Source organism: Carassius carassius, chromosome 1, assembly GCF_963082965.1.
Source record: "Carassius carassius chromosome 1, fCarCar2.1, whole genome shotgun sequence".
Classification (NCBI taxonomy): domain Eukaryota; kingdom Metazoa; phylum Chordata; class Actinopteri; order Cypriniformes; family Cyprinidae; genus Carassius; species Carassius carassius.
In genome coordinates, this window is record NC_081755.1 from 3,531,646 (window position 1) to 3,556,075 (window position 24,430).

The 24,430-nt window shown below is 39.0% G+C and overlaps 1 protein-coding gene across 4 annotated transcripts; it reads right to left on the minus strand.

The window, feature by feature from the left end:
- Positions 1–767: 767 nt before the first annotated feature.
- On the minus strand, positions 768–9,944 carry LOC132139652 (gastrula zinc finger protein XlCGF8.2DB-like). Of its 4 annotated transcripts, none has more exons than XM_059548169.1 (3): positions 9,851–9,944; positions 6,970–7,081; positions 768–1,879 (listed from the first exon to the last, which is right to left on the minus strand). In XM_059548169.1, the coding sequence occupies exons 2-3, from the start codon at positions 7,028–7,030 to the stop codon at positions 879–881; spliced, it is 1,062 nt and encodes a 353-aa protein (XP_059404152.1). In that variant the 5' UTR covers positions 7,031–7,081; positions 9,851–9,944; the 3' UTR covers positions 768–878. The 4 variants fall into 4 exon arrangements, with proteins under 4 accessions (XP_059404152.1, XP_059404159.1, XP_059404177.1 ...); XM_059548176.1 differs by lacking the exon at positions 9,851–9,944 and adding an exon at positions 9,607–9,743; XM_059548194.1 differs by lacking the exon at positions 9,851–9,944 and adding an exon at positions 9,705–9,726.
- Positions 9,945–24,430: the final 14,486 nt, after the last annotated feature.

The following is a 24,430-nucleotide window of genomic DNA, read 5'->3' on the forward strand; positions in this document are numbered from 1 at the left end:
GTAAATGATAAATGACATTTTAATTTTGGAGTGAACTATTCCTTTTAATTCAAGCAGCTCTAATTTATCCCACTCTTTTGCTTTAGACCATATACAAATGTTAAATCTTTTAATAAAAATGTTAGGGTTACCACTGCATCCCATCTAAAAAAAACAATGCAGCCATTGGTTTAGTTGATTCAGTTATTTTTTTTATCTTTCAATGTACTGTAATTATAAAATAACTTCATGGTTATTTAATTCTAATAAGAGTTTCTAAAAAAAAAACAACAACAACTAAAATAATAATTCGTATATAATGCACAGGAGAGCCTTAGTGTTGTTTACATACAAACAAATGAAAATATATTGGCATCGGCTACATTTACCATATTTTTCTGACTATAAGTCGCACCTAAGTACAAGTCGCATCAGTCCAAAAATACGTCATGACGAGGAAAAAAACATACATAAGTCGCACTTAGACCCAAGAACCAAGGGAAAACATTAAAGTCTACAGCCGCGAGAGGACACTCTATGTTTTCAGGTGTAGACTACAGGAGCACTGAGCAGCATAGAGCGCCCTCTCACGGCTGTAGACGGTAATTATTTTTCTTGGTTCATGTCAAATTAATTTTGATAAATAAGGCGCGCCTGACTATAAGTCGCAGGATCAGCCAAACTATGAAAAAAAGTGTGACTTATAGTCTGGAAAATACAGCAGTTGAAAAATAACGGCAAATATACAATATTGTGCATCCCTATTTAAATGGGATTTTCTAGTCCCATTTAAATTGCAGAGCCAAATTTTATTTCACAATTTGCCATTCTCTAGACTGAATGTGCAGGTGATTTTTGAAATTGTTCTATTTTGTAAATCTCTTGCCACTGAAGAAACACTAGAATTCCTTTCCAGAGTGAGTCAGCAGATGGTGTTTCAGGTCTCTCTTATATGAGAAACTCTCGTCACACTCAAGACACTTGTAAGGTCTCTCTCCTGTGTGAACTCTCATGTGAACCTGAAAGTTTCCAATAAATTTGAAGCGGTTTCCACAATGAGGGCAGATGTAAGGCCTCTCTCCTGTGTGAACTCTTATGTGAGTCTGTAAGTTTCCTTTGTATCTGAAGCTCCTTCCACACTGAGGGCAAGTGAAAGGCTTCTCTCCAGTGTGAACTCTCATGTGAACAGCAAGATTTGTATTGTTTGCGCAAGTCTTTCCACATTGAAGGCACATGAATGGTTTCTCTCCAGTGTGAGTAATCACATGATTCGTAAGGTTTTTGCTGTCTGAGAAACTCATTCCACACTGATGACAGGCAAAACTGCTCTCTCTTAAATGAACCTTCATGTGCTTTTTAAGGGTTACCTTACGTCGGAATCTTCTTTCACACTGATCACATGTAAATGGCGTCTCACCAGTGTGACTGTTTATATGATACTTAAGGTTTAGTTTTGTTGTAAAGCTCTTTTCACACTGTTTGCAGGCGTAAGGCTTCTCTCCAGTGTACAGTTTGCAGGCAAAAGGCTTCTCTCCAGTGTGAACTCTCATGTGTGTGTTTAAATTTCCTCGCTTGGAGAAACAGTTTCCACACTGAGGGCACGCGTAAGGCTTTTCTTTAGTGTGAATACTCATGTGGGCTTTAAGGGTTCCTTTTCTAATGAAACACTTTCCACACTGCTGGCAGGCGTAAGGCCTCTCTCCAGAGTGAGCATCAATGTGGCGTTTCAGGCTTGCCTTTAAAGAGAAACCCTTTCCACACTGTTGGCAGGTGAAATTACTTTTTTGGAAGGAAGGATTTTCAGATATTTCTTCAGTTACGATATCTCGATTTTTCTTCCTTTGACCTTCTTCTTTCATTCCATCAAGTACTTCACTCTCCTCTTTCTGCGGCATCAGATCTAAAATGAAAAGAGACAAATACAAGTTAACTCCAGTTTAATGGGTACAAAGCAACAGACAAAAAAATAGACACGTAAAACATCAACAACAAAAAAAAACCTCTGGTGGGCGTGACAGATTGCACACAATAGTATATATTATCACAATAAAGTTCTAAAATATACTTTAATTACATTAGGGATGTGACGATTAACGGTCACATCCCTAATATCACAAAGATCGACACAAAGATCGATGAATGGGAAGAGACCTGGTTGAGCTGCACTAGAGAAGGCAATGAGTGTTATCATTACATTGGAGACAGACTAGCTTTCCAAAGGCAGATGAGCTAAGAGTTGTCGCAATCGTCCGGGTTTAAATCATACTAAAATTGATTTGATTTTGATGCAGTATTTAAACTGAAGCTCGCAACAGGCGACTATGGTAAGAGGCATGACATTTCCCGACCAGGCACCGAGTGCTGCCAATCACAGCACACACTGGCCCAGCTAACCAATCACAGCACACACTGGTCCAGCAAACCAATCACAGCACACACTGGCCCAGCTAACTAATCACAGCACACACTGGCCCAGCTTACCAATCACATTGGTTTTAGGGATGAGTTTAGCTCCATTCACACAGCCTATGGCCTGTTTACACCTGGTCATTTTATGCGTTTTTGCTGATCGGATATCTGATTTGTTAAAATGTTTCCATTTACACTTTGCTATGTTTTGCTAGCTTCCAGCTTTGCTACCATTCAGACGTTCTAGCTTACTGCTCTACGCTTTGCTTCTTATTTCTGTACTTTTCTGTGATTTTTCCTAGATTTTTACTTCAGCAGATCAGCACAGTGCTCAGACAACAGATTTTTGGCACAAATGCTAAAACTAAAAACTTTGGGACTGGAATAATACTACAAAAAGAAGACTTTGATTCCCACTGCCAGCAGCTTACATTCCGGAGACGGGATGACAACTGCCTTCATTCAAACAGAAGAGAGAGAAAATGCCTCCTGTTGGATCTACTTGTTGCATGAACTGCTGCAAACTTCTATAAAGGATTGTGATTTTGAAACAAAATTACTTGCTGGACTTCCAAAACAGGCGGAACACTCATCAGAACGTCATGGACCCTCTCAGCATACAGCCGGTGAGTCCCATTAATCTTCTGAATCTCAACAGTTTATAGTAAGTGTAGAGGAACAAGCCGAAACTAATCGCCACACTAATCGATGGCACAAACGGAGTGACACGCAAAGGAACACGAGATACCAGATTGTCACGAGTTTCTCGTATTGCTGCCGTAGCTTCCGCTACCCCACATTCGACTATGACAAGGCTTGAAAATATCGGTATTCTAACTCCCCCTATACATCTCGAGAACAGATTTTATACTGTCCATGTCCAGAAAGGTAAGAAAAACATCAAAGTAGTCCATGTGACATCAGAGGATCAGTTAGAATTTTTTGAAGCATCGAAAATACATTTTGGGTCCAAAAATAGCAAAAACTACGACTTTATTCAGCATTGTCTTCTCTTCCGTGTCTGTTGTGAGAGAGAGTTCAAAACAAAGCAGTTTGTGATATCCGGTTCGCGAACGAATCATTTGATGTAACCGGATCTTTTTTAACCAGTTCACCAAAGCGAATTGAATCGTTTTAAATGGATCGCGTCTCCAATACGCATTAATCCACAATTGACTTAAGCTGTTAACTTTTTTAATGTGTCTACAGATACAGATTCGGGCTAGATTCGCTGTTTTTTGTTGTTGTTGTTGTTGTTGTTGCCATTTCTAATCGTAAACACAGCCATGTTGAAGCGTGCAGTAAATGTTTTGAATTATTTTACAATCGATTCAATGAACACTTGTCACTCAAATCAAACAGGATTTTTTTCACAAAAGTGACAACCCAAGAAAGCAAAGTAATCGGTCTCTAATTTGTAGGTTGCATTGACACCTAGCGGTGCATACAAGTAAAACAGTACCTCGTTTTTTTTCTTCTCACCTGAAATTCATTCAATTAACATGTTTTTGACAAAGATTTCAATTTGTTTGTGGTCTATATAGCCTGCATAAAAATGAGGTTTGCAATGATGCGCACAAAGGCACGGGTTGAAGACCCAGTCAGATATGCTAATTTGTTTAAATTCATACCTACGTAATCACCATCACCAAAATTTTACTTTTTTTTTTTTTTTAAATTGAAACTTAAAAAAAAAAATCTACCTACCGACCCTTTTTAAAAAATGTTTTACTGTTACTGCAAACCAAATCATTTTTAAGGATGGCCTTAATGAAGATGATTGTGTGTTGAGTGTCTGCATCTTACTCTCAGTTTCATTCGCGGCAGTTTGCGCATCGGCTTGCTTAAGAGATGCTTAGCTACTTGTCGGCAGCGATTCGTGTTGCATAAGCACAGTCATATCTGACAATAACATGTCATATAGCCTTTAATGCTCTCACGCATTTATTTTAACATTTTGGGAGGAGTAAAATTTATATATGTGGCTCGAGGATGAAGGTAAGTTCCTCGAAGGGTGGATTTTATTGAAAGAATAGGTTGTGGAAGGCGTTGTCGTGAGGCGGTTTGGTGCTCGGTGTCTTTGCTGTGGGTGCGCTGGTGCAGTGTGGGTCCGTGCTCTCCCGTGGGCGTTGGGGCTGGCGGTCACACGTTGCTCTTTGAGGGCAAAGTGAAAGACAAGATTAGCCGAGTCTTGCGGAGACATCTCTCCCCTCTGTGGTGGCTTGCAGGGTTGTTGTGAGCAGCGGCTGATGGGGTGCAGGTGTGGCCGCTCAGTCCATGATGAGCAGGTGCAGGTGTGCCTGCTCAGTTTCCAGGGCGACGATGATGAGAGCTCGGGACACGTGTCACACTCCCCCCCCGCCCCCCCCCCCCCCAAGCGTCATCCTGTTCCTCTGCAGAAGCGGGAAGATCGGGGGAGGGCGGGGAATAGAGCCTGACAGACCTGCGAAAGCTGACCTTAGCCGGGAGAGTACGTCGGCGTTTGCGTTGGCCATCCTCGCTCGGTGTTGCACAGTGAAGTTGAAGTCCTGGAGCGCGAGGAACCACCGTGTCACCCTGGCATTTGTCTCCTTAGCTCGGGCCATCCACTGCAGTGGAGCTTGGTCCATTACGAGGGTGAAGTGGCGGCCGAGGAGGTAATACCGGAGCTCCAGGACTGCCCACTTGACGCCCAACGCTTCTCTCTCCACCATGGCGTACCGTTGTTCTGCAGGGGTCAGCCCTACCGGTGTTGGATACATCCGTCTGCAGCAGGAAGGGGCGGTTGAAGTCGGGGGCTCGGAGGACTGGTTTAGTTGTGAGGGCCGCTTTTATCTTGTGGAACGCTGCTTCTGTCTCTGGGGTCCATGAGACCTTCTCCGGCTGCCTCTTCCTGCTCAGGTCTGTCAGGAGAGAAGCTAAGGAGGAGAAGTTAGGGATAAAGCAGAGGTAGTACCCCGCCAACCCCAAAAAGGCCCATACCTGTGTCTTGGAGGTGGGCCGCGGCGCGGAGAGGATAGCTGCCACCTTCTTCTCTTGATGTTTAATAAGGCCGCGACTCACCTGGTATCCTAAGTACTTTGCTTCGGCGAGGGCCAGATGACACTTCTGGGGGTTGGCGGCCAGCCTGGCATAGTTCTGTCAGCACCCTCCGCAGGTGGTCCTCCAAGGTCTCCGAGTGGATAACGACGTCGTCGAAGTAGGCCGCCGTGTAGGCCTGATGCGGCCGGAGGAGGATGTCCATTAGCCGTTGTAAAGTGGCCGGGGCCCCGTGTAGGCCGAAGGGAAGGATCCGGTACTGCCAGTGGCCACTTGGGATAGAGAAGGCCGTCTTCGGTTTTGCCTGTTCCGTCAATGGGACCTGCCAGTAGCCCTTGGTAAGGTCGAGAGTGAAGATAAACCGGGCCCTTCCCAAACGGTCAAACAGCTCGTCGACGCGGGGCATGGGATAACAGTCGAACTCGGAGATCTCATTCAGGCAGCGGAAGTCATTACAGAAGCGGAGGGTGCCGTCAGGCTTCGGAACCATGACGATGGGGCTGGACCATGGGCTGCGCGATGGTTCAATTACCCCTAACCTCAGCATCTCCTGTACCTCGTCCTCGATGGCGTGTCGCCGATCCTCCGGGACACGGTAGGGCCGCTGCCGGACGATGGTTCCTGGTGGTGTGCGGACGTCGTGTTCCAAGACGTGGGTCCGCCCATGCTGGGGGGAGAAACACATCCGGAAACTGACTGACCAGGTGCTGCAGTTCCGACTTTTGGGGCGGCGGAGAGTTGGGGATCAATATTCACAACCACGGGAGTCGAGCCGGTGTAGGCGGAGAGCTGGGGCCCAGTCCCGACCCAGCACTTCAGAAGATTGACATGGTAGAGCTGATCCTCCCTCATTCTACCCGGTTGCCGCACACGGTACGTAACGGGGCCGACCTATTCCGTGACTTTATAGGGACCTTGCCAGGTGGCAAAGAACTTGCAGGCGGCTGTGGGCACCAGCATGTGGTCTCTTCGCTGGAACTCCCGTGATTGGGCCGCCCAGTTGTAATGCCGTTGCTCCACCTGCTGTGCCTTGACGAGGTGTTCCCAGATGATGGGCATCACTCAGTCAATACGCTCCCTCATCTCAAGCACATGCTCGATGGTAGTTCGGTTTACCCCCGGCTGTTGTTCCCAGGCCTCTCGGGTAACGTCAAGCAGGCCGCGGGTTATGCTGGCATTTGTGGTTAAGCATTAGTATGGTTAAAGACCTATGTATTCGACCGCATCATGACAATGGTATTGGAGGGCTGAGGGAATTGAAAATGTTTTGCTTTGTTTGGGCTACTAATGTATAATTTTTTTCCCCTAAATGAATGTGTGATGTCACAACAACAAATGCTTAACCTGGCAGTAGGATCTTCTCAGCTGTACTTGGAGGCAGCATTAGTATTTATCTGGTCATGTGATTTCAACACGTCTGTCCACCCGCTCCAGGCCAAATAAAACCACTTTTAAATTAAAAAACACTCATATGATAATTTTCAATAATGATTCATTTCTGTAGAATGTAAGATTTTAATAAGGATCAAATAAGCGCGTTCAGCTTTGAGACTGAAAACCAACCTGTTTGTTCCTTAGTATCTTCAATCTTAATGTCTTCACTCTCCTCTTTAATAGACGCCATCTTTACGTCACATGGATCTCAGTAGCTTTACTCTCTGTGTTCTTCAACACTCTGTCATGATTAAGATAACAATAATTAACAGAAATGAAAAATAATTCCATCTAAAGCCTCGTTCAGACTGTCAGATTAAATCCAATTTAAATCCGATCATATTTAGATAGTTTGAATGGGAGTGAACTACTTGGGAGTCCAATTCAAATCGAATCCTGGAAATCTGTTTCAGTCTGATCAAGCTTATTTCACGTTCTCACGCCTCTTAAAATTTGAACACATGAACATCTGTGCAAAGACAAGCTTGTGCTGTTGTGAACTGCAAGTCAAGCGGAAAAGACAAATAATCACAACAGCAACATGTTGTCATGTTGTAAGACAGTATCAGAAACCTGTTTCATAAAACAAGTTTACCAAACAAAAAAACGCTTAGCAAAGCGAGGATTAAAGTACAAAACCTGTCTTGAAATAACCTAACAAATCAATGAGGACTAAAACAGTTTCATAAACGACAACTTAAGTTAATGCAATCTAAATAATTTATAAATATAATTTTTGCTGTCAGGAGAGGGCGAGGCTTAAGTGAACGAGCGCTGCATGCTAAACAGATGGAACGCAATAGAATTATAGCACAATAATTCAGAATTTTTTAAATTGTAATGTTTTAATGTTCTACTGTAACCATAAAAGGTACAACTTCAGTAGCGACCATGTTAAACAGGGTTCGTACAGAAACTTTGGAGGTCTTTCAAGGACTTTTCAAGCACTTTTTTGGTTTTTAAGGACTAAAATCAGAGATCTTATCAAACTATTTTGTTATTATCTTTCAAATTATAATAAACTTATAAAACTGAATGGCACAAATAAAGTGCAGCACAAAAGCATGCAATGACTGTGGCAACTTTAACATTTGAAAGGATATTATGGCAAAGTTATCGCTCTCCTAATTCAAACTGATTTTGTTTTCCATGAATATGATTGACCTGAAGAATGAATGCTGTATCACACACTCAGGAAATTATGACCTATATAACCATAATACACTTAGCTCAGGAGATATACAGATACTTGGTTCACTAGAATAAGACAATATTTTAATACTAAGATTTTTTTTTTTTTCAAATTACAAAGTATTTGTCTTTTATTCAGCCACATAAAACAATGCAATTGTATTTTGAAACATTTTAACTAATCTATGGCTGTAACTAATAATTTTTTTGGTAATCTCCTGATTATTTTGACAATTGAGTTATCTAATATTTTTTAGTAATTCAAAAAGACAGAAGTGAAAAACTATTTAAAAATGATGGCTATTTATAAACTAACAATGAGGTAATAATAATCGGTTAAAATAAACTATCAAAACCAAGTAATTAAATGGTTTTATTGAACAAACCTGAAAAAATAGGCCTACATAATATTATACGCCTACACACAATACTAACATAACCAATTTAAATGTTTTATGTATTAGAACAAAATATGAGTTAAGGGGAAAGTCGTGGCCTAGTGGTTAGAGAGTTTGACCCCTAAGGTTGTGGGTTCGAGTCTCGGGCCGGCAATACCATGACTGAGGTGCCCTTGAGCAAGGCACTGAACCCCCAACTGCTCCCTGGGCACCACAGCATAAATGATGCCCACTGCTCCGGGTGTGTGTTCACTGCTGTGTGTGTGTTCACTGCTCTGTGTGTGTGTTCACAGTGTGTGTGTGTGCACTTTGGATGGGTTAAATGCAGAGCACGAATTCTGAGTATGGGTCACCATACTTGGCTGAATGTTATGTCACTTTTTTAATATCTTAATAATAGTTATTTCGCTTATACTATGGTTATCACACCTCAAGACATCAATCAGATTATATATTTAAAGGGATTCGTCCAGTGTTTGTACTTAAATCACTATTTTGAGGAGGATTATTCCTTCCGCATCTTATTCATCCAACGCCTCTTTTGCTGGTTTCACAACATCATTTTAAAGCTGGTAATTCTAATGCAGTTATTGATGAAGTTTTTAGAAAGAGAGTGAGAGCGACAAGAGACACAGCGAAAGAGAGAGTGAGCTTATGGATGATTTCACACAGAGCCGTTGTTAACTGAGAAGATGCGCAAATCCACCTTCATTTTCAGCGTTTATTTGCGCATCTTCTCAGTTAACAACGGCTCTGTGTAGTAACAGCTGCTCTATGTGAAATCACGCACCTGAGGGAATTTACCGCTGATTAGAGAACCAGCTTTACTGAAGAGATGCGCATTAACGATCGTGATCGGAGCAGCCCTACCAGATAAACACAGTAAGATTTGGTCTGACAGTCTGAACGAGATTAAACTCTCAATCAGCTCCTGTGTTCAGCAATCCGCACAGCAGTGGTTTGCTTTAGGCATTTATTCATTTGTAGAACGCATTTGACACTTTAAATAAAAACATCTGCAGTTTGATTGTTACAATTTGGTGTATTTACAGGGTTTTGAGCAGCAGATGCCGTCAGTCTGCGGTGAATCGAGCGATTTGAATCATTTTGCGGGATATTTGATTTGGTTCAATTACCTCGAAAATCCTAAAAGCTCAGTTCATTCATCTCTACTTACCAGTAACTGAATTAATGTTTATTCTAAACTGATTCACGATATAAGGAGCGAAATGAGACGCGTCTTTTCTGTAACGCGTGTGGGTGGGCCTCACTCACATATGTAAAGCTAAAACATGTTAGATAAAAGCATTGCAGTGTTACATGCAATAATAATTAAGCCATTTTACATTACTTGTAAAAACAAAAATAGCCCGCAAAGGGAGCACTGATTTAAACGCTTTAAAATTCTTAAAACCACAAACCGTTCTTCAGTCGAATCACAACAAATGCGGGAGCGCGGCGCAGCCTTGTGACGTCACAGCGCCACACCAAAATAAAAGTCCCGTTCAAACGCTCGTCGAACATTACAGAAGTGCATATACGCACGTTAGAACATTACAGAAGTGCATATACGCACGTTAGGGGAACGTCCAGTTAACACAGAACGTTCCCCTAACGTTCCCGTTTGGTTATATTTTTGGGGAACCAAATAAGAACATTCTGGGAACGTTATCTATTGGTTGCTTTTTTAGTAACCTAAATAAATAACCTGAATAAATTAAGCTGCAGGGAACGTTCTGCAGCTTAATTTGAATAAATTCAGGTTATTTATTGGCATTTTTTTATAAACTAAAGAGAACGTTTCCAGAACGTTCCATGAAGGTTATTTTGGTTTTTTTTTATAACCTAAAGAGAACGTTCCCAGAACATTCCCTGCAGGTTATTTTGGGGCTTTTTTTTATAACCTAAAGAGAACGTTCCCTGCAGCTTATTTTTGGTTAACTGAGTTGATGCAGAAATTCACAAGGCATACAATGTAAGCAATTTGAGATTACAATAAACTGATAAAACACGCCAAAAATGTAACCTTTCATAGCAGCTGAAAACAAACCATATTTGATGTGCACAAACTTCTACAGTCCTCCAGAGAAATCAAGTGTTTGAACAATTTAAAGATTTATATTATTAAAAATAGTCTCCCAAGTGTGATCAGTTAGTTCCACAAGCCAGAGAAAAGATTAGGCTACATAACCATTATCAGACCCCAGAGGGCGCTAATGCACAATGTTTTTAGTGTTTAGTTGTAAGCATTTTCCGGGAATGCTGCATTCAGGTCTCGATTATTTAAACAAATTACTAGACAATTGACAAATTGAATCCAGTTACATTGGGGAATAGCATTGGAAACACTTACAATCACATTATCAATATCACCTATCAAGATTTACTATCCACATGTGCAGAATCATGTTGTGATTAGTTAGTATTTAACCACCAATACTTATCAATTCTCTTTTCCGTCATCTGATAATTGTAACATGAGTGTAATTGGTTGCAAGATTGTAGTACCACACACTATGTCTAAAAGGCAATCTCTTTGAAAGGTTTCTCAAAAGCAAACCGAAAACTGCATAATATGGTACAAGACGAGACATATGAAAACATGTTACTATATGTTGTGTGTTGAAACAGCTGCAAAACATGAGTAAGTGGCAAAAACACTTCTGTACTATGCTCACTGTGGGGGGAAAGATAGGCAGTCGGGTAGGACACTATTTAAATATGAAAGATTTTTTCATGATTTTTACCATACAAACACATTTTTTGGGGGGATCATAGTCTTTTGGAAAAGACTAAACAAAATGACAATACAATTAAACAACAGGCTTTACAAGTTTTATTAAACCAGGAACAAATGGGACAACAGAAAGTTTTGTTGCAGCATTAAAAAAAGAAATAACTGGGCAAATAGTTTTAGGTGTTGTTTTCCATGAAACAGAGACATACATGTTTGGAGTGACATTAAGGAAAGAAAATGGTTGCACTATTCCTCTTTATATTTTTCCTTTACTATTATAACTTTTTTGTCACTTGTAATAAAAGAGTACATTTTATATGGGTTTATTATTTGCAGTTTCACCAAGAATTTGTTCAGCACGTAGACATAGACCTACATAGTCAAACAGGATTAACTAGTAGCCAGTTAGTTTGGTTTTGCACTTTTCCATGGACACTCAGAAACGTTAATGTTTAACTAAACTCTGGTACTTGTGTTGTATTTCTTCTGCCTCTGGTAAACAAAGTGTTAAGTAAAACCCCTTCTGCTCTTTTTTGTCAAATATCCTGTTTGTTGTGCACACACTTGCGTGTGTGTTGGACTGAGCATGTGTATGCCCCATTCAACGATGCCACTGCTGAATGCATATAGAGGAAAAACTCTTGTGTCATTCACCAGCTTTCACCCATCTGTGCCTTTCCTGTAATGCTGACACTTGGTCCTTTAAAACCAGACAAATGAGGAAATCTTTAAACAGAAGAACACCTGTAAAATAATGACAGGAGATTAAATGAATACAATGAATAAATATTATCATCTACAGGTAAAAAAAAAAAACAGGGGCCTGTTCTTTATTCGTGGATTAAATTAGGATTAGTTATCAGTATTACTGTTGACGCTTTGAGATGATTCAGGATCGTTAGGTTCTTTGAAGTCAGCAAACACAAACTTGCTCAGGGGCAAGAAAACAAGACTCTTGGCACTGAAGAAAAAGTGTAATGCCTGTTCAAATACACAAATTTGTGAAAAATTTAAATAATTAGGAATCATGTAACAATCATTTTTTATACATATTATTTATCTTTTATACATTTCATATAATTTTGCCTGCTTGGCCATTTCCTTTTTTAATTATATGATGTTGTTATGTTGCTATCGTGATGCCAATCGTTGCATTGCTGATCATGGCTTAAATGTTAAAGTACATCAATACAAATGCACACAGAAGGGCACATGGGTTTCTGGGCGAGTAACATACCCAGAGATGGACAACATCACTCTACGCACCAATGACACATACCATGCTGAAGTGACCAGATGTCAGGAGAATGAGGACATTCCAATGTCTCCATTCTTGAGCCTCCGACTGGACATGGTAGAGCAATTTTTTTCAATTGACTACATGCACCAAACCTGCATGAGTGTAATGAAAAAACTCAATTTAGCATATGATGTGTATTTTTCAGACCATTAATTAAAATGTAACAATTCCTTCTTAGAATTAAACAGTATAGGTGAGTACAACTGGGGTGCCCTTGCCCTTTACCCCAAATCTGTCCCCGGGCGCTGCCCATTGTTTCGGGTGTTTGTGTCCACTGTGTGATGTGTGTTCACTACTGCTAATGTGTGTACGCTAACTCAGGTGGGTTGAAGGACAAATTCACAGTACTTGGCCTTCACTTTCACTGAAGTCATTTTTACCCCTGTAATTTTGCTTAATCTCAGATGAAAATAGTACAAAAAAAAATCCTCTACAAAATTTTTGATTACTTATTAAATATTTAGCCTTTAAAATTTAATGTCATGGATTTCTTATTTAAAAAAAAAAAAAAAAAAAAAATCCTGCAGGATTTTTCCACTTGTGCAGCGCACATGTGCTGGATGTCCCTGCATGTTTTCTGTTGTACTGAAGGGATCATTCTAAAACCTGTGGAAATTTCAATGCATTCATATTGTAAATGTATATACCTTAAGTAGGAGAGAGCCTGCACTATGCATATATATATTTGCACATAAAAGTATATATGCATAGTGCGGCCTGCCTCTCTCCTACTTTTCGTATTCTAATTATCCAGGCCAGCAGCCTGCTCCTATCCTGACTTAAATGTATGTACCTGCAAATATCCTACAAAAAATAAATAAGTAAATATATAAAAACCCTGCAGGTTTCCTGTAGGTTATTTTTTGTAAGGAAAACGGTTTCATTCACACCTAATTACATATGCATGCACCTTGCACTTCTCTTACATGTTTTACTTACTTTCACAGATTTTCAACATTATATATAATGTATACCGGTTGTAATGATAAAACCTTCCTAATCATCGGGAAAAAGGAGGCGGGAACCGTGGACAATCAAATTGAAACTTTAATTACAAAATAAACATAAAACAGCGCAACAGCCCCTCGCGGACGACTGTCGCGCACAAATAAAAATCAAAACACAAACTCAAACCCAGGCCTGGTCCTCTCTCGTCCTTCACTGTCGTCGCTCCAGTTTTATATCCTTCCATCTCCTCCGTGGGACTCGAGACCGGTGGGTCGAACAGGTGTCGTTCATCTCCAATCACTCCACCGGCCTCGCTCCCGTTCCTACGTCTCTCGGCCCCGCCCCACTCGTCACACCGGTGTTACAGCTTAACTGGTTACCGTGTTATCTGGTGACCAACTTCCTGGTTTCGGTCTCCGCTGCAGATGTGCTGGAACGACGGCAGCAGATTCGGCGATTCTGAAAGCACAAACTGACGTGATATTAAGTGTCTAATAAACGCAGACTTGCTCATTGCATGATTCTAATATTCTTGTAAAGATTACAAGTTATTAGTATGATCGCCCGTTTCGCGGCTGAAGTAGGATAAACAAAAAAAATACAAATAAAGTACGCCTGTGTTGGCGCGGGTTTCGAACACGCGCTAAAAGACGGCGCGCCGCGAGACGACAGTCACGAACCACCGAGCTATCGATCTACACCGAATCAACTCCAGATCTCTAGATTCAACACAGGACTCTCGGCGCCACATCGTGCTGCTGCTGAATCAAGGAAATGTGACCGTGTTAACTTGTGACCTGTGTTTACCTATTATGAAAATAAACCATAGCAGAACACTGACTACATTTTATGGTTTATGATTTTAAAGAACATTTCAGGACGTCTCAGACAACTGTACATTTGTGGCTACTGTGGTTTAATTATAAACACTATCGTTTACTCATATTTATCACAGTAAAAACATGGTACATTTTCTTTAATGATATACCCGATGCGGGTATATAAGCAGGGGTGACCACCGCGCGCAGAATCCGGTTTTCATAGTGGACATCAACAGACATTGGACATTTTCATTACCAGCTTTTCTGAGGTAAAGTACTTTTTACTTAACTGATTTAGGTAGGCTACATTACTTTTAAAACATACGAGCCCATTACAAAGGTAAATGATACTTGAAACTTTGAAGAAAGTAAATAAATATAATCATAATAATTACTATATTATTGGTAGGTCTAACATTACTCAGGGTAACATTAACGTGACCCAGATAAATAACTGCCGCCTTCACCTAATGAACATATAAACATTTTAAATTGTCAATGTCACCTTTATTTATATAGCGCTTTAAACAAAATACATTGCATCAAAGCAACTGAACAACATTCATTAGGAAAACAGTGTCAATAATGCAAAAATGAGAGTTAAAGGCAGTTCATCATTGGATTCAGTTATGTCATCTCTGTTCAGTTAAATAGTGTCTGTGCATTTATTTGCAATCAAGTCAACGATATCGCTGTAGATGAAGTGTCCCCAACTAAGCAAGCCAGAGGCGACAGCGGCAAGGAACCGAAACTCCATCGGTGACAGAATGGAGAAAAAAACCTTGGGAGAAACCAGGCTCAGTTGGGGGGCCAGTTCTCCTCTGACCAGACGAAACCAGTAGTTCAATTCCAGGCTGCAGCAAAGTCAGATTGTGCAGAAGAATCATCTGTTTCCTGTGGTCTTGTCCTGGTGCTCCTCTGAGACAAGGTCTTTACAGGGGATCTGTATCTGGGGCTCTAGTTGTCCTGGTCTCCGCTGTCTTTCAGGGATGTAGAGGTCCTTTCTACGTGCTGATCCAGCATCTGGTCTGGATACGTACTGGATCCGGGTGACTGCAGTGACCCTCTGATCTGGACACAGACTGGATCTGGTGGCCACGGTGACCTCGGAACAAGAGAGAAACAGACAAATATTAGCGTAGATGCCATTCTTCTAATGATGTAGCAAGTACATAGGGTGTTATGGGAAGTGTTTCCGGTTCCGGTTTACCTAATTAATGCAGCCTAAAAATCCTTTAACGGATTTGGATAATAAAAGCATATTAGTATGTTATGTGTATGCCAGGTTAAAGAGATGGGTCTTTAATCTAGATTTAAACTGCAAGAGTGTGTCTGAACAATGTTAGGTAGGTTATTCCAGAGTTTGGGCGCCAAATAGGAAAAGGATCTGCCGCCTGCAGTTGATTTTGATATTCTAGGTATTATCAAATTGCCTGAGTTTTGAGAACGTAGCGGACGTAGAGGATTATAATGTAAAAGGAGCTCATTCAAATACTGAGGTGCTAAACCATTCAGGGCTTCATAAGTAATAAGCAATATTTTAAAATCTATGCGATGCTTGATAGGGAGCCAGTGCAGTGTTGACAGGACCGGGCTAATATGGTCATACTTCCTGGTTCTAGTAAGAACTCTTGCTGCTGCATTTTGGACTAGCTGTAGTTTGTTTACTAAGCGTGCAGAACAACCACCCAATAAAGCATTACAATAATCTAACCTTGAGGTCATAAATGCATGGATTAACATTTCTGCATTTGACATTGAGAGCATAGGCCGTAATTTAGATATATTTTTGAGATGGAAAAATGCAGTTTTACAAATGCTAGAAACGTGGCTTTCTAAGGAAAGATTGCGATCAAATAGCACACCTAGGTTCCTAACTGATGACGAAGAATTGACAGAGCAACCATCAAGTCTTAGACAGTGTTCTAGGTTATTACAAGCAGAGTTTTTAGGTCCTATAATTAACACCTCTGTTTTTTCAGAATTTAGCAGTAAGAAATTATTCGTCATCCAGTTTTTTATATCGACTATGCAATCCATTAGTTTTTCAAATTGGTGTGTTTCACCGGGCTGCGAAGAAATATAGAGCTGAGTATCATCAGCATAACAGTGAAAGCTAACACCATGTTTCCTGATGATATCTCCCAAGGGTAACATATAAAGCATGAAGAGTAGCGGCCCTACTACTGAGCCTTGAGGTACTTCATACTGCACTTGTGATCGAACTGATGGCAGTCATATAAGTACGATTTAAACCATGCTAATGCACTTCCACTGATGCCAGCAAAGTGTTCAAGTCTATGCAAAAGAATGTTGTGGTCAATTGTGTCAAACGCAGCACTAAGATCCAATAAAACGAATAGAGAGATACACCCACGATCAGATGATAAGAGCAGATCATTTGTAACTCTAAGGAGAGCAGTCTCAGTACTATGATACGGTCTAAATCCTGACTGGAAATCCTCACATATACCATTTTTCTCTAAGAAGGAATATAATTGTGTGGATACCACCTTTTCTAGTATCTTGGACAGAAATGGGAGATTTGAGATTGGTCTATAATTAACTAGTTCTTTGGGGTCAAGTTGTGGTTTTTTGATGAGAGGCTTAATAACAGCCAGTTTGAAGGTTTTGGGGACATATCCTAATGACAATGAGGAATTAATAATAGTCAGAAGAGGATCTATGACTTCTGGTAGCACCTCTTTTAGGAGCTTAGATGGTATAGGGTCTAACATACATGTTGTTGGTTTAGATGATTTAACAAGTTTATACAATTCTTCCTCTCCTATGGTAGAGAATGAGTGGAACTGTTCCTCTGGGGGTCTATAGTGCACTGTCTGATGTGATACTGTAGCTGACGGCTGAATGGTTGCAATTTTATCTCTAATAGTATCGATTTTAGAAGTAAAGTAGTTCATAAAGTCATTACTGCTGTGGTGTTGGGAAATGTCAACACTTGTTGAGGCTTTATTTTTCGTTAATTTAGCCACTGTATTGAATAAATACCTGGGGTTATGTTTGTTTTCTTCTAAAAGAGAAGAAAAGTAATCGGATCTAGCAGTTTTTAATGCTTTTCTGTAGGATATGTTACTTTCCCGCCAAGCAATACGAAATACCTCTAGTTTTGTTTTCCTCCAGCTGCCCTCCATTTTTCGGGCTTCTCTCTTTAGGGTGCGAGTATGCTCATTATACCATGGTGTCAAACTGTTTTCCTTAACCTTCCTTAAGCGTAAAGGAGCAACTTTATTTAAAGTGCTAGAAAAGAGAGAGTCCATAGTTTCTGTTACATCATCAAGTTGTTCTGAGGTTTTGGATATGCTAAGGAATTTGGTTACATCAGGAAGATAACTTAAAAAGCAGTCTTTTGTGTTAGAAGTGATGGTTCTTCCATACTTGTAACAAGAAGTAGAATTTACAATTTTGGCTATATGAATTTTGCAAAGAACTAAATAATGATCTGAGATATCATCACTTGGCTGAATAATTTCAACACCATCAACATCAATTCCATGTGACAGTATTAAATCTAGAGTATGATTTCGACAATGAGTAGGTCCTGAAACGTGTTGTCTAACACCAATAGAGTTCAGAATGTCTATAAATGCTGATCCCAATGCATCTTTTTCATTATCAACATGGATATTAAAATCACCAACTATTAAGACTTTATCTGCAGCCAGAACTAACTCGGATGTAAAATCACCAAACTCTTTAATAAAGTCTGTATGGTGCCCTGGTGGACTGTATACAGTAGCCAGTACAAACATAACAGGGGATTTATCATTAACATTTGTTTCTTTGGATAATGTTATATGAAGCACCATTACTTCAAACGAGTTATACTTGAAGCCTGCCCTCTGAGAAATCCTGAAAACGTTGTTATAAATTGAAGCAACACCTCCACCTTTGCCTTTTAGACGTGGCTCATGTTTATAACAGTAATCTTGGGGGGTGGACTCATTTAAAATAATGTAATCATCAGGTTTTAGCCAGGTTTCTGTCAAACAGAGTACATCTATATTATGATCAGTGATCATATTATTTACAAAAAGTGTTTTCGTAGAAAGGGATCTGATATTCAATAAGCCAAGCTTTATCATTTGTTTATCCATATTGCTTCTGTTTTTTATTTGTTGAACCTCAATTAAATTGTTAATCTTAACTTGGTTTGGACGTTTTTTGTTTTTTCTAGTTCGGGGAACAGACACAGTCTCTATTGTGTGATACCTAGGTGAAAAAGTCTCTATGTGCTGAGAATTAACTGACCTCTGTGACGGGAGGCAGCTAGCAGACGGTCGGTTTAGCCAGTCTGTCTGCTTCCTGACCTGGGCCCCAGTTAGTCAAGTATAAACACTAAGACTATTTGCCATATTTCTAGAGAGAAGAGTGGCGCCACCCCAGGAGGGATGAAGACCATCTCTTTTAAACAGGTCAGGTCTGCCCCAAAAACTCGTCCAATTGTCTATGAAACCTATGTTATTCTGTGGGCACCACTTAGACATCCAGCCATTGAGTGATGACAATCTGCTATGCATCTCATCACCACGGTAAGCAGGGAGGGGACCAGAGCATATTACAGTGTCTGACATCGTGCTTGCAAGTTCACACACCTCTTTAATGTTATTTTTAGTGATCTCCGATTGGTGAAGTCGAACATCATTAGCGCCGGCATGAATAACAATCTTACTGTATTTACGTTTAGCATTAGCCAGCACTTTTAAATTTGCCAAGATGTCAGGCGCTCTGGCTCCCGGTAAACATTTGACTATGGTGGCTGGTGTCTCTATATTCACGTTCCGTACAATAGAATCACCAATAACTAGAGCACTTTCATCAGGTTTCTCAGAGGGTGCATCACTGAGTGGGGAGAACCTGTTTAATGTTTTGATCGGAAAAGAAGAGCGGTGTTTTGACCCACGACTACGCTGCCTCACCGTCATCACACCGTTGCCCTGCTGCTGGGGCTCTGTTTCCGGAACCGAACAATGTACAGGAATCCCTGAGCTAGACGCATCCAAAGCCGTATCTAGAGCCCTAACATTTTTACTGTCCTCAATTAAAGTTTGGATGCGTGTCTCTAATTCTGAATTCTTCTCTGTCAGCCTAACTATTTCCCTGCATTTATCACATGTGAATCCCTCATCTGCGACAGAGATAGATGAACTGTACATGTGGCAAGAGGTGCAAGTAACAATGACGGGAGAAGCTATTACTCACCGTGCTTGATGAAATATTCTTACTGCGGTTGTTTGATGAACTTGTGAAAAACTGGAGCGAGGGAGAGGAGAAAAGAAAACAGCGATAGGTTCGAATGAAAACGCTAATGACAAGCTAACGAGTGCTAACGCTTTGCAGGTCAATTGCATAAAAATTGTCATAAAATTGTCATAATTGTCATAAAATTGATTAACTATCTTTTCCAGGAAATGTACCACTAATTTTCACATAACCAATGGTTTTCCGGGGTTTTCCCCCACAGTCTACTGTCACAATTAAATACCGTTAAATGTCGTTAAATCTGTGTGACGTCATTTGTGAGAAAATCCGCTCAGATTGAAAAATTTTTGTTTCATCAGTCATGTCTATTATGTTAACGTTTATTTCAGTCATGTCTGTGATGTTATATCGTTACTTTAAAATAAATAAATGATACAATTGTTAATAATAATATCTTTATGTTACTTTGGAAAGCGCGTTGTCTCACAGGCTTGGCTGCGAGTGAGCGTGAGCGCGTGAGTGCTGGCCGTGCACCTAAAGAGAGCGAGACGTGTCTTGTAAAGATGAGATCAGATTTATAATGAAATCGGCCATCCGTCAGTCATACTATTAATACCACTTCATTTAATAACATTTAAATATCTAATAATATTACTATTGTTTTCTTGACAACAATAATTATTATTATTTCAATCATTATTGTTAACATTGTTAATAATATTAGTACTACTACTACTTCTACTACTATTAATAAAAGATAAACTCAAATAATAATAATTAAAATACAAATAAAAGTTATTAGTATTATTAATACTATTCACAATAATGAGAACAATAAAAAGTTTATTTCATTCATTCTTCTTGTGCATTTTTAGATGCTATTAATATATTAATAAATCAAGAGCCTTTATTAGATTTTGGAATGTTAACTCATATAGCTTATTTTTTTCTTATTTTCAGATGTTATCATACAATTTATACATTTGAACCTTTTTATGATTTATAAAATAATTATTCTCTTCTCTCTTTTTCAGCTTCTTCGATTACTTGACAGAAGTACTTGTATTCTTCGATCTGCTTGTTGTAAGTCATACATATCAGTCATCCTACATCTCAGCTTTGCCCCAGCTAACAGACTTTTGTTATAAGAACGTTCTTCAAATATTCAGTGTTGGTTCTGGGAACGTGAAAAATTTCCACTTTTCTTGATGGTAGGAATGTGTTTTAAAAGGTATAATGTTCCTCAAACATTCTTTCAACTTAATTTTGATTTAAAATTCAACATTATAGCAACGTTGATTTGTAAAATTCCAACATAAAAATATCCAGTTTCCACATTTTGACACCTCATTAGAAAATAAAGAGACTAGGATAAAGATGGTAATAAATACAGCAATTTAAATAAGCTGTCAATGTTCATTAACAATAAAATGCTCACTCATACATAATTTTCAGCTGTTACAATGATTTTACTTAAAAGGATTGTTCATTTGTGGGTGAACTGTTAATAACTCACACAGATGTTTCTTTAAACCTGCATGAAGTTTTTTTTTTTTTTTTAACATGAACATATTTTAAAGAGTGCTGGTAATCAAACAGTTGCTGTTCCCCGTTAACTTCCACAGTGTAGAAAATGGAGGTCAATGGGGAAAATAAACTGTTTGGCTACCACCACTCTTTAAAATATCTTCCTTCATGTTAAAAAATAAAATAAAATAAAATAAAAAAAAACTTAATGCAGGTTTAAAGAAACATGAGGGTGTGTAAATAACACCAATGCTCATTTGTGGGGTAAATATCCCTTTAGGTTAATTTCTATGTTTTTATGGTACATAACTGTGATGTTTTTGTTTTGTTTTAGACTAACTACCTACGCTCCATCGGGGTTATCAATCCAGAGGCGGTTGTGCGTAAGATGCTACGTAAAGTGGCCACCAATGAAGTCCTGGGTCACTGGGTGCCTACAGCATGAGAGGAAAGAAAACTAAAATGGCATTCCAGGAGTTTAGGATTTGCTCTCTTATCATAGGGAAGTTTAATTCCATAATCCTTAAAAAAACTGATTGTCAATTAAAGTTGTTACAATTCGGAGACAATTTGTTGAAGTCAGATTATTTCATCTAATTTTTAGGAGCAACACAGAGGAACTTCAAATCAATGAAGTCAACAGAAGTGGATGATCTTATCTCACAGGCCCTGAAATTCGCTCCACATAGGAATTTAAAATGGTAAACACACTGTATTTGTTGATTAAAGATAGAACACCCAACATGAAACAAGACATGCAGCCAAGAGACTGTCCGCTCACACAAACACCAGACATTACAGTCTGTCACAAAACTAAGAAATAAACTAGACCCAACCCTGTGACACAACCCTGACAGTATTTAAATGCATTTTGAAATTGCTATTAACTATGTCAGTGATACTACTGTGACTAACACATATAGCGAAGGCTACATGCAGCATTTCACAAAAACACAGTAAGAGTGCGGTACGATTGATCTTGATATTACAGTCTGTTTCCCAGAAGTTCCAATAAAATGGCAGGTTTTTTGTTGCAAAAACCCTTTTAGCGTAAATAATCAATTGCTATTTGCAGTTAATGTAAACCTATCTGATATAGCCTACTTTGTGTAAATGGCATCTATCTCTAATTTTTATCTCGCTGCTCGCTGACATCTATATTTTACAACAAACGCCCCTTTGAATACCCTCTTCAACAGTGACATCTAGCGGGAAACTGTTATTACGTTATAATTGAGGTACTAGGCAATGGCAATGACTGATTGAAACAAGAATATCACTTTTATTTGTTATAATATTACTATTCTTTGTTATACTTAGAGATGACTGTGGTGAAGTTGGAAGTTGGAGTGCAGGATCTACAATTACACTAATAATAAAATGTTTGAAGTAGTTAGTTTGATTTTGTTTCGCTTTGCCATGTTTTGAATGTGATGCACAGCCTACAACCCTATGATTGTGTTTTTATTATTATTTTTAAATCAACAATAAAAACATGACAAGAACATGGACTGTAGACTGATTATTTATAACTGTAGATTTACAGTTGTATGTTATTAAAGTAAATTAAATTGTTAGTTGAACGTTAGAAATAATGTTCTGGGATTAATAAAATTTTCCTGGCTAACCAAAAACAAACCATAAAAAATAACGTTCTGGGAACCAAAAACTAACGTTCTGGGAACGTTTTGTGAACCAAACACTAATATTCTGAGAATGTTCTGGGAACCAAAAACTAACGTTCTGGGAACGTTAAGAAAACTTTCCTGGCAAACCAAAAACAAACCATAAAAACTTACGTTCTGGGAACCAAAAACTAGCGTTCTGAGAACGTTCTGGGAACCAAAAACTAACGTTCTGAGAATGTTAAGAAAACTTTCCTGGCTAACCAAAAACAAATCATGAAAAATAACGTTCTGGGAACCAAAAACTAACGTTCTGGGAACCAAAAATTAACGTTCTGGGAACCAAAAATTGTTAGCTGGGTAGAAAAGTTAATAGAATAAAATGTATATACAAAAATTACATTTTTGTAATCATTTAATGTGTCATGGTACACTAGGAACAATTCTGTTGTGTTGACAAATAAAAATCATTTATGAAAATAATAGGCAGTTTCTGGCCCACTTTATAATTGTTCAAAATTTTGAGATAGAAACAGTACTAAAGCAATATAACATTTCACATTACAGGAATGTAAGTATACTTGTAAATCATGTAGTGTAAAAAAAACTGCAACACTGACAGCAATCAGTAATGTTATTTCAATGTATGTAAATGTCTTGTAAATTTAAACTATTTACATCATATACATGCATGCACAGCCCTACGCTGCAAAAATAAATAAAGCTGTCTAGACAGTAATCTTGTTGTTTGTCCTCATTTGTAAGTGGCTTTGGATAAAAGTGTATGCCAAATAACTAAATATAAATGTAATGTAAATGTATGTGATATAATATCTCAAATTACAAATAATCATGATCAAACAAATGTGGAGCCACAGTGTCAGCAGCAGACACTTGAGCACGTTGGATCATGACGTCAAACAGACGTTGCATTTTGACTGAGAATGAAAATTGGGTTGACATTAGCAGTGGTGCCTGGAGAAATGGGTATACTCTTAATTTATGCCCCCATTTATCTTTAAAACAGTCCAGCAAAGGATGAACACCCTGTTATAAACAGAGACATGTAAAACCAGTCTTGCATATTTAGTTCACTCTAAAATGGGCCAGAAGTGTTTGCACTCTGTCACTTAACTTCTGCTGCTAATTTGTATCGTTTATATTTTGTATTTGTATTTTTTCCTATAATTTTCCTAATGGCAATTTTGTGATTTTATAATTATATTCTACTTTTCCCCCCCAACTTTTATCACAGAAAAAGGCAGAAGATATATTTTATAGCATCTATAGCTAACTGTAATAAATGCTATGTCAGTTAGCACTGCATTATTCAGATGCTTTTTTATTACCAGGAGATGGCACACATAAATCATTTATTGGCGTAATTGTGTGTTGTTTGCCATCTTCACATTTCTTTTTATTCAGCTTAGCAACATTACAGATAGCTTTGGCTATATTTAGCTGGATGTCTTTATCCATATTAAGAATTACCTGCACATCATTAATTATTACTTCTACAAGTTCGTACAAAAAATTGACTCGTTCACGAGTCAAGAACCGTTTCTGTCAGACGCGTCTGATTCGAGAACCGAGTAGCTGATGATACTGCGCATCTGTGATTCAGCGTGAAGCAGACCAACACACACAGCGTCTGAACCGAACTGATTCTTTTGATGATTGATTCTGAACTGATTCTGTGCTAGTGTTATGAGCGCGGGTAAACTGAAGGCTCGAATCAAGGGCAATCATCACCAATGACGCCATTACGTCGAGCGCAAAAGAACCGGTGAACCGTTTTCTTCAACCGGTTTACTGAATCGAAC

Bases quoted from the DNA above. Each gene is read 5' to 3' on its own strand.
- LOC132139652 (XM_059548169.1), bottom strand. From the start codon at position 7,030: ATGGCGTCTATTAAAGAGGAGAGTGAAGACATTAAGATTGAAGATACT. The intron at 1,880-6,969 runs GTTGGTTTTCAG...TTTTCATTTTAG, and splicing joins AGATACTAAGGAACAAACAG to ATCTGATGCCGCAGAAAGAG.